Here is an 11,860-nt window from a genome sequence, read left to right on the forward strand (position 1 = left end):
AACTCTCACACTTGTTCCTAAAGTCATAGTCAAAATTACTTTTTTTACATGGACTATTAAATTAATAGTGCTTACAAATCGTCAAAATAGTAACATAATAATAGCTACTGACCTGTATACATTCTGGATTGGTTGCGGTCATAATATTTTTGTGCCTATTTCAGTTTCGCCATTTTGGCGCTGTAGGCCATACTGTAGGCAGTTACGATTGTCCATGGAACTAAAATTAGTAATTTTCTCGCTTACTGCTATGGTTACTCCATCTACGTCAAAGTTATTTCTCGGGACAATTGTAGTGGCGCTTCAAATTGGTACAAAAAATTAGTCAATTGTATGAGACAGCCTGTCCAGTGTTTATTAGAGGTCAGTGATAATAATAGTCCACTCAAACTATCGACCGACAAAGTTTTACGCCCGTATTCACAAACATTACTATAAGGTCTCACAGTGCACGTGAACGCACAGGGTGACACACGAACCAATCACAGAGCTGTGTTCAACGCTGTGCGTTCGATTTGCTGTTTCACTTAAGTGAAACAGCAAATCGAACGTCTGCGGGGGCTCTAAATTTTTACTCAACGACAGAACAAATTACACACATAACAAATCAATTTTAGGCAAACCAATTATTCGTTAGATACGGTTAACTTGGAACCAGTTTTTGAAGTAACACCTGTCTGCGAATCAGTCTAGGCTCGCGGATTGATCGTAAAATAAAGATGAACTTGATCTTGATCCCTCAATGTCAGTAATTGCTGATACTAGTGTAGTATACTAGCTTTTGCACTCAGCTTTGCCTGCGTGAATTTCGTACTAAGTGCCTTTTGCCTGTAATGCGGAGTTTGACACGCGTGCGGGCTGTCCGCGATTCATTATTTTTCCATTGCGTGTGTTTTATGAGTTTTCTTTGTATTTGACTTTTCATATTTAATAACAGTAGTTTGGAAATCGCAATCAAAGTACAAAATTGAGTCAGGCTTTAAGCTTTAACTAAATTGGATGTATGCTATTGGGGTAATTTGCTAGGAAGCGCTGAAATGCTCGTTTCATAAGTTAAGTTTTATGATAGTAAATTATTATTTAAATCAGAAGTATTTATTTTAAATTATACTTTAAGACTTTTTTGAATTAAAATATGGGCCCTATTAAAATGTTCATAAAAGTCCTTTCCAATTATAATACCCACTTAAAACAAGCCATTGTGTTTTCATAATTACTAATTTCAAGAGTCACATCATCTTAATTTTTATTTTAATCTTCACACAACGAAATTACACCCATGACCACTTAAAAAACACATTATTATCGACTTTACAATTTTATTTTAGGAGATAGCCGCCATTGCTGCCATACAATTACAATAATTGATTTTATATGAACCAGCTATTATTCAGGTGCTAACTTGTTATTGCCTGTAATCGTCGTTAAGTGTTTAAAGGACAAAGCACACTTATCAACTCGGACACGGATTGTAATCATATCAACTCGAGGCAGTCAGTATTCTTTGTATGAAACTCCGTACGATACGTTACGATTCGGATAAGATTGCGTTGCAGCACACTTATCCGTACCATAGCGTAAACCTCGCCTCGCGGTTGACAACGCGGCGAAAGGTGGTACGGTATTGATCCCTTTCCCAGTTGATAAGTGTGGTACGACCTTTATAAGAAAGATATGGTGATAATTGTACAGTCACGGAATGAAAAGGTTCGTCAGTTTTCAAATTGATTCCTTCAACGAATCGCGAGCACATATTACCTTTTGAAACTATGTTACAGAATAATCTCGAGTTAGAGAAAATAATCTTTAACTGTTCGTCAGTAAAGTTCAAAATTATTCAGATCAAAGTTGTTTGACGATTTATCTTGTCAAGAAGATGATTATGATTGATAAACTAAAACCTTCTTGTTGGTTCAACCTGCCATTATTATTTCTATTAAATAAAAAAAACTATTGTCAAATTGGTCAATGTCATCATTAAGGAATAAGAATAAATTTATTAATTTAAGTAAGTGAATTCAAATGTATCTAGGCTAAGTTTTATTAAGTAAGTAATAAATTTATTCTTATTCTTATCATTGCATTGCACTGATGGGATAGAAAATTAAACAAGCAAAACCTTATTTGTTAGCAAACGTCATATTTATTTAAATGTTAGCAGCACTGTTTCTTGCACTGTTATGTTGGCAGGTTTGACTCTTACAGTACCTAGTGCAAGCGAAAACCGACACTAAGGTGACGAACCTTTTCATTCTGCGACTGTACATTGAACCCATAGTTAATTCTTTCGCCTTAAAGTTATTTTGGTTATTGCACTTTTTTAGGTTTTAATTTGAGGATTCCGCTAGCTTTATAGGCTCGGCACGAAAGGCAATTTTATTAATTAACAGTTGTGATTGGGATTCTTGCTAATTGTTAAATTGCTAAGTGTTGCGGTCAGTCACCTAGCTTTAAGAACTGGATTCGTAAATTCTATGATAGAGTCATATTATAAGGACAAATAATTTTCAAAGTTATCTGTGAAAAAATGTCTTGGTGACTTAAAATGCAATAGAGATGGGCAACCATCGACAGACGAGTCGACAGAATAGTTCGATAACGTAGATCATACAGGAATATAAAATAAACAAAACACTATAACAACCTCTAACAGATTTTACGACAAAACTAGTAATTTAATTCAATTAACATGTGAGGAAACCTTAGTTAATTATGATTACGATATGGCGTGACGGAGCGTCTTAGCGATGTACTCGTAATGGGTGGTGTCGATATTTTTTTGTATGTCGATAGATCAATCATACTACGAGCACCTACCGTAAAGAAGAGCTAAACAGTATTTTTTTTAGTTCTTAATAGACCTTCAAAAAGAGGCTGACAAAGATGACTATCTTAGTTAGACATCTTGATTTCGACATGGCAGTGCTTTTGTTGCTTTTCAATACTGGCCCACTTGATGTCCCAAAGCAGTGGTTTGAAATAATACTGGAACCTGTAAAAGCGCTTTAAAAAGCCTGTTTGCAGAAAATAAATGACTAAAGACTTTCACACACCATCAATTATTATTTTTTGTAATTTCTAGTCAATGTAGGAAGGTATAATACTCGTAAGTTCGTTGTGACAGCAATGCTATTATAAGTGTAGGTGGTGTAGGTATTATAATGTTGAAAAAGTCTAGGTACTTGTTTATAATACTTGGTCATTAACAATCTCATCAAAAAGCTTTTTCGAGAAATAGTCAAATAAAATGAATGAATGAACTTGCTTAAACTATTCAGTTCATTATCTAATGAAACCAATTAAATTTCACAACGAAGTCTCGTTAATCGACAATTTATCGAGATTTTTTCTTGCTGCTCTACCATCTATTAAATTTTAAGTGCTCGTAGTCACATGATACGAACTTGACCTGCCCTCATGTGGGCCATGATAGGCCAAGGTTACTAGAAGGAAACTGATGAGGTAAGACACGCCTCTTTTTTTGTTTCTCTTGTTTTTTTAATGTTTTTTGTGGCTTTTCTATTGCCGAAATAAGTCTAGACGCAGACCACCGAGTTTTAGTTGGCCCGTAGTTGGGCCCGATTCTTATTTTTTATGAAGAATCGGCCGATGCCAAATCGGTGTAATGTGCGCACTTTCATACATCTCCATATTTATCAACAGCCCGATCCAATTATCGGCCAACTAAAAATCGGTGGTCTGCGGCTAGGCTTAGGATTAAAATATTGCTCTAGATCAAAATTGTGATAAAGGTTATATTACTTTAGTTAGTGCATAACAAGAACTACGTGGTTTCTGAAGCATTTATAGTTCTTGTTCTAGTTTAAACAAACACCAAACACACGTACTGTAAGTCAAATTGGTGCTAACCATTGCCAACCATTTCAGTCCTTATGGTGGCTTATACACTAAGATTATCTACCGGTGTAGTGACGTCAATTGTTGAAGCCCAAGATGTAATAGGGAAACAAGTTTTAAAGTTTTTGCAGCAATACCGGCAAATTGCGTGTCATAGGCAATTCTAAATTGTTAAATAGTATTTTATAGTTTAAAATCAGGGCAGCATTATCCATGGATCATTTAACAATACCACCAAAAGTTTTGTAATCGAAATGTATAGCTGCTTTTTAAGGGGGTCCTTAAAATTGTGCTTGATGTCCCATTGGAAAGCCTTTCTTAACCTTTTTTGACCCAAAGGGGTCCGTGGGCAAAAAAGGTAAAGGCAAAAACGCTGTGTTAGGTAGGTAATTTGTAACCTAACATAAATAAGTACACTATAGAGTTCACTATGTTTGGAATGGACGATGTCCTTTACGTACTCTAAAAAGTCGTAAAAACCTCGTAGAAAGTCACAAACGGAGCGTCGGCAAAAATAATCTCAAGGTTTGGTCAATTAAGCGTTGTCATCAAGATAATCCTTTTGAACGATAATATCCACCTTTTCGTTAAGTATAAAAGTGCTGGGATGGATCCTAAAGGCACAGTGCAAAGGTAGCTTCTGCAGAGACCAAAGGAAAAAAAATAGGACACCATGAACTTGGTAAGATAATATTTATTGAAATACTTGAGCTGAGCGATTTTTTTTTGTAGATAATTAGTAAAATAATACTTAGAAAATAAACTAAACTAAAGGTTCTAAGGAAATCTGGCAAAGGGATATAGAGCTAAGGGTTTTTACCGCAAACTTTTTTGTAAATAATTAATAGAAAAAACCCAGACCTAAAAAAAAACTCATGTTGTTAAACACAAAGTATGTGGAAATCGAACCAACGACCTCTGGCGTAGTTGCTGGGGTTTTCAACCAATACGCTATGTTGTCATCTAAGAAAATAAGAATCTATACCAAATTACTAATGGAAACAATAATAGCAACTATTATAATTTTCTAGAGCTTAACTTGACCACTAGTATTATTTTCATGCAAAAACAAGTAAGCTTTTTAAAAGCTTCGTCATACAGCGAGTGCACCAATTTTCTAAGCATTGATCTTTATTCTCACCATAATCTTACAAAAATAATGTATCTAATATTGGAGAGAGCCAGCATGATAATTTTGTATGATTGACATGCTGGCTCTCTCCATTTATTATTATTAGAGCTTTCTCAAAACTCTAAACTCTGAAAAGTAATAATACAGTGTGAGTCACGTTAAAGTGTACATATGAAAATAGTTTAAACTAGACCTATTTTTATCGACAAAAAAGAGGTCAAAAATTTTTTGAGATTTTTTTTTAATTTTTTATAGAATTTTTTATCTTCCAATTACTTATTGCAAAGAAAACGTAATAACTTATAAACTAAGCGATATATCCTGATAAAATAAAAACAGTAATAATGCTAAATAACAGGCGATACTAAAAAAATACATAAAATACACAAAAAATGCCAACAAATAATAAAAAAATATACTTTTTGAAAAAAATCTGCTTTTAAATTCGTGTTTTTTTTGGTTATTTGATAAATTTCTCCAAAAAATGCCCCTATAACAGGTGGTTTTTATTACTTTGTATTATAATCTATCGTATTACCTTCGTAAAACCAAAAATCTCATGTCTCTATCCCTATCACAACATTTGCTATGATCGTTTGAACTAAGCTTCTCCGGGCGCGCCATTCAACGCTTCGTTAACAACGAAGCTGAAAATGGCTCTAGATTTGTAATTTTGATAAAGAAAAGTTAGATTTCAAATAAAAACAAAAGATTTCAAAGTAAAATAAGCATTTTAGTTAAAATTAAAATTGTCTCTACCTGTAGCGGAGAATAATGTTGTGGCAGGCCTTTGTTCAAACGATCATAGCAAATGTTGTGATAGGGATAGAGACATGCGATTTTTGATTTTACGAAGGTAATACGATAGAGAATAATACAAAGTAATAAAAACCACCTGTTATAGGGGCATTTTTTGGAGAAATTTATCAAATAACCAAAAAAACACGAATTTAAAAGCAGATTTTTTTCAAAAAGTATAATTTTTTATTATTTGTTGGCATTTTTTGTGTATTTTATGTATTTTTTTAGTATCGCCTGTTATTTAGCATTATTACTGTTTTTATTTTATCAGGATATATCGCTTAGTTTAAAAGTTATTACGTTTTCTTTGCAATAAGTAATTGGAAGAAAAAAAATTCTATAAAAATTAAAAAAAAATCTCAAAAAAAATTTGACCTCTTTTTTGTCGATAAAAATAGGTCTAGTTTCATCTGTTTTCATATGTACACTTTAACGTGACTCACACTGTATATTTGTAAGCATTCAGAATACATGGCAAACGAATTCGTCAAAAACTAAAAGCCAATAATCATTACATTGAAATGAAGTGGTTTTAAACCACTGGAGATTACCCTTTTTTAGACTTACTTAGTGCCAGACTATCGCAAAAGCATGTTCCTACGTAAAACATACCCGCAACAAACTAAAACCAGATTGTTTGCGGATACTTTTCTAGCAGGTACAGCCAGCTTTAGTTCATAACTTTCACTCCAAGCAAACTTGAAAAGCTTCGAGCAAGGTTTAGTGATGACATTGCCCTTGGCATTGGAGCACTTAGACGAACTGGGTCAGGTATTCGCCTTGTTATAAGAAGAACAGTTAAAGTGACCTAAAAACCTACAATCACTTAAGTTTTTGGACTTTTGAGTAGATATTTGTGTACCTATGAGATACTAGACTAATCACAAAATTAAGTTCTTCTCCTCCACTATCTCCTACACTAAGCAAAATCTTAGAACAGACATGGGGGTGATTTGGATACACCTTGATAATATAAAGAAAGCTTTGAACGTCAACTGTCTGGTCACTCTGTATACTGAGATAATTTTGCATTTAATTTTTGAACCAATAAGATTATTTTAATCCAGTGATAAGTACAGACGACGGCACGTCAACGTAACCACTGTGCAGTTGGAATAGGGGCGAGTTTGCAACAAAAAAGGGTAACCTGATGTGCTGTCGAGTGTACATTATTAATCTTATCACATACTAGTGGCCGCCCGCGACTTCGTACGCGTGGATCCCGTTTTACCCCCTTAGGAGTGGAGTTTCGTAAAATCCTTTCTTAGCGGATGCATACGTCATAATATCTACCTGCATGCCAAATCTCAGCCCGATCCGTCTAGTGGTTTGGGCTGTGCATTGATAGATCACTATGTCAGTCAGTCAGTCACCTTTGAGTTATACAGGGTGTTTCTTGTAAGGTGTCAAGCCGAAGGCAGGTGATAGGTGAGGACTAGACCTATCGATTTTACCCCCATGTATGTTCTACGATTTTTCGTAGTTTAGAAGTTATCGTTAATTTTGTGATTTTTTCAAATTTCAGGACCTAGTGGCTTAATTTTTTTTTATCTTTTTTTTGGGTTGACTTTTCTCAGATTTCTTTTTTTTGACAGATTCCCTATTAGTTGCAGATATTTGAAAAAAATAATCACCTTCCTATCTTTGATGCTAGATACAAAATTTTTGCTAGCAACATAAAAAATATGCTTTTAGCAGTACATTCTAAAATTTTCAACTGAAATGTATGAGAAAAAAAAAGAATTTCCATAGATCCAAAATAATTTTAAAAACTGCGCAGTTTTCTAAACTTTCATAATAACACAAAAAAACATGTACTTAATAGGCCATTATTTTCTGTAATCACTCCACTAAAGTGGTAAGTCGGAGATTCCGTTACATGTTTTTGACTTTCTTAGGACAAAGTAATATTTGCAATCCCCTAAGTTTACGTTATGTAGAACACATTTAGAGACAGTAACTGAAAAGATTTTTTTTTATCCACAACGTGGAAGCTCTTGCTCTTCATGTGGTATACAAAACGGAATATGAAAATTTTGATGATTTACCACATTAGAATGCAAGAAGCTTTTGTAAATTTACGAATAATTGTTTTGCGTCGTTGTCGAATGTGCATTCAGGTTAGCGACGGACATTTTGAACATTTACTTTAAATTAAATCATTACACCCTTTTTTGCTCTCTCTCTCTCTCTCTCAGACACACAGACACACACACACACACACACACACACACACACACACACACACACACACACACACACACACACACACACACACACACACACACACACACACACACACACACTAACAGGTAGGTATATCAAATTTAATCGTAAAGTAACAATCACCACTGTGGTCTAGTGGTAAGACTACCTATTTAGGACAGCCAATTCCTCTGTGGTTTAGAATTCCGGGTGAAGCTCGCTGATCATCCAGCAGTTTCCAACTTTCCATCAGGTCAGATGAAGGGCAAGAGCTTCCTCGTTGTGGATAAAAAATGTTCTGTTCAGTTATTGTCTCTAAACGTGTTCTACGTAACGTACACTTAGTGGATTGCAAACATTAGTTAGTCCTAAGAAAGTCAAAAACATGCAACGGAATCTCCGACTTACTACTTTAGTAGAGCGATTACAGAAAATAATGGCCTATTAAGTACATGTTTTTTTGTGTTATTATGAAAGTTTAGAAAACTGCGCAGTTTTTAAAATTATTTTGGACCTATGGAAATTCTTTTTTTTTTCTCATACATTTCAGTTGAAAATTTTAGAATGTTCAGCTAAAAGCATATTTTTTATGTTGCTAGCAAAAATTTTGTATCTTGCGTCAAAGATAGGAAGGTGATTATTTTTTTCAAATATCTGCAACTAATAGGGAATCTGTAAAAAAAAAGAAATCTGAGAAAAGTCAACCCAAAAAAAAGATAAAAAAAAATTAAGCCACTAGGTCATGAAATTTGAAAAAATCACAAAATTAACGATAACTTCTAAACTACGAAAAATCGTAAAACATACATGGGGGTGAAATCGATAGGTCTAGTCCTCACCTATCACCTGCCTTCGGCTTGACACCTTACAAGAAACACCCTGTATATGTCACCGTAAAATTGTGAATTCTGTCAGATTATCTGACGTAGTTAAATTACAATCTAACCTAACCTAACCCACTGTTAGTTTACAATCTAACGCGTTATATTATAAACTGACAGAGTTCACAATTTCACGTTGACATATACTCGTATATTTAGATTTAATTACCCAAAATTTATCATCCTACAGAAACCCACTGTGCTACGTCATAACATAAGAAACCAATATTTCTCAACCATTATGTTCTATCTTTCAGATCTACTTCACCACCATCATCGCAGTAGCCACAGCAGCCCAGCTGCCTTCACCTTCTTACCTCCCTAGTTCCCAAGGGGGGCAAGGACAGGGAGGTTACCCTGGAAATGGGGGGAATGGCGGATTCGGAGGGGGGAATGGCGGGTTTGGGGGAGGAAATGGGGGGTTCGGGGGTGGTAACGGGAACACAAGACCGCAGCAGGCTGCTGAGAAAAATGCTGCCATCTTGAAACAGGATCAAGAGATTAATGACAATGGTAAGCTTGCAATTTGTTCATGCTCTGGAAGCGTAGTCAACTGCCCAATAAACAGACTGCCCATGAAAGCATCAGAGAGATATGTAGACAGAGAGAGAAGGTAGTTCCAAAGACACTGGATCTTCTATCCCTTCTAAAGATGTATAAGTTTCATAACCTGTAACATTATAGGAATAATAATACGAGAGAAACACAAATTGTGCCCCTCCATACCCCACAAAACTTCATTTGCAAGACAGCAATTTTATGTCTGTGGAGGTCATTTATACAATAAGGCTAATAAACTTACCAACATTTACCCTCTGACCACATACAACTGCAAACAAAAACTTTGCTCTTGGCTTTTAAGTCTAAGCTACTCGGAGACGGAGAAAGTTATGCTTACCAATGATAAATGATGTTGATCTATACTCCTCACACACACACACACACACACACACACACACACACACACACACACAAACACACACACACACACACACACACACAAACACACACACACACTTATTCACTCAAAGTTCGCTTTTGCTTGTTTTTATGTTCATGTAATAGGCCTTTATAATTAATTCAACTTTAACTTCAAAATTATAATTATCTTATGTAACAACATCTGAAATAGTTATAAACCTAGGGTGGAAGACGCTGGCAGCTGTGACACAGTGTATACTAGTACAGCTGTCAACGCTAACCTCTTTGTAATAATGTTGTTCAAGTTCCATTATGTACTTAGATTAAGAGATTATTGTAAACAGGAGTATATAATAAATTATTATTCTATTATTCTATTAAATAATCCCAACAGAAACTAGGGAAAAACATTGTTACCACGTAATCACATTTACTATACTATCTACGGTCATATTTTACCTTCTTTTACATAAAATTCTTTCTATTCTTTCACTCTTTGTTTAACTCACATTTTCATTAAATGGTAGGGTTTTTAACACTTAAAAATACTATTTATTCTTTCAGGCTTCCACTACAGCTACGAAACCTCCAACGGCATCAGAGCAGAGGAAGGCGGAGACGCCTCCCAGACTCAGGGTGGTTTCTCGTACAAAGGAGACGATGGCAATACCTACACCATCGTCTTCACTGCAGGAGAAGGAGGCTTCAGGCCCCAGGGTGACCATATCCCGGTGGCTCCTCCCACTCCACAGGCGATTCTTGAAGCGTTGGCGCAGAATGCAAAGGATGAAGCTGCGGGCATCTTTGATGATGGTATGTGCTTAGTTTTCAATAGTTTTACATTGTACTTGCACCTAAGCCTTAAATTGTCATTTGTATGACTAACAAGATGTTTCAACGATAGTCACATTACATTTTGTTAAAGGCTGGACGAAAGTGCAAGACTTAGGCTGAGTTGCACCGACTAAATTTGACCGTAACGATAACCGGTGTTTTTGTATGGAGTTTGATAGATATTTGATGTTTGTTAAAGTAAGATGCAACCCAGCCTTATTCCCCCTTATTACAAAAAGTTACACTCTGGTTGAACTCTCTTTAAATGATTGACATTAAGGAAGGAATTGACATTTTAAATTAGTGTTTTTCCCGGGTTAACTTTTTATATTAAGGGATTCCGTGTTTCCACAGTGTAGGCAGGCTCGCGTCCAGTAGTACACTGTCAATGTATTTCTTAATAATGATGACAATGATTTTTACAGGCAAATACCGCCCTGACTCCAACGGCAAAGGCAATGGTAACGGTTTCGGCTCTGCTAACCACCAAGGCAGCTTCAACTCCGGCTCAGGATATCGGTACTAAAAATATTAAGTGTAGATAAAACAAGGAGTATTGATGGAAAGAATACTTATTTATTTACTCTTTACTTGTGCTCATCATCATATCACTTGTTGGTTGATCATGACTATAACATCATCTCACCTAATGTTAATTCTGAATACAAGCAACAGCGACTTATTTGCTAAGTTTTTGATTTTCAAATAAAAACTATTTTTTTCTTGGAGTTTCTAAGATGAATTTCGTTCCATTCTTTGAAACTCATCAAATCCTTGTTTTATCTAAATATTAAGTTGTAAATGTTTTATAATTTACTTGACTGTTTGATTGTCCAAATTCTAATCCAAATAAATGGTAAGGTAATTTATAAAACAGACCGAATGCTGCCAACGACTTTATATTTGTGACTATGTATTTTTATTTATATATGTAGATATTTAATAAGTTGTATTTGTAAATAGTACCTATATTATGAACTGAAAAAAATAAAGAAGATCACAGCTTCAATTTTGACTTTTAACATTTTTCTGAATCTTACAAATAAAGCTTCAAGCTGGACAAGTTTCAACTTAGCTATATACTTGAATTATGTTATCTTGTACATACCAGTAGATAAATTATGTCCTAAGATTGTTGATTATTAAGATAGTGTCTTGTGTGTTTCTGATAAGCTCAAATTTTCAGTGAACTTTTGAAAGAATTGAAAGAGCTTCTTTTTAAGATCGA

General features: G+C 34.8%; 1 protein-coding gene across 1 annotated transcript in view; it reads left to right on the forward strand.

Annotated features, from left to right (window-relative positions):
• The window catches only part of LOC135079825 (pupal cuticle protein 27-like), a 363,223-nt gene extending 352,019 nt beyond the window's left edge, over positions 1-11,204 (forward strand). Inside the window, exons 2-5 of the mRNA XM_063974440.1 lie at positions 4,522-4,540; positions 9,135-9,390; positions 10,363-10,611; positions 11,058-11,204. Of these exons, the coding sequence (XP_063830510.1) occupies positions 4,532-4,540; positions 9,135-9,390; positions 10,363-10,611; positions 11,058-11,158 (615 nt within the window). The 5' untranslated portion in view covers positions 4,522-4,531 and the 3' untranslated portion in view covers positions 11,159-11,204. The remainder of the gene's footprint in view (positions 1-4,521; positions 4,541-9,134; positions 9,391-10,362; positions 10,612-11,057) is intronic.
• Positions 11,205-11,860: the final 656 nt, after the last annotated feature.

The sequence above is a fragment of the Ostrinia nubilalis genome, chromosome 17, assembly GCF_963855985.1.
Source record: "Ostrinia nubilalis chromosome 17, ilOstNubi1.1, whole genome shotgun sequence".
In the NCBI taxonomy this organism is placed as follows: Eukaryota; Metazoa; Arthropoda; class Insecta; order Lepidoptera; family Crambidae; genus Ostrinia; species Ostrinia nubilalis.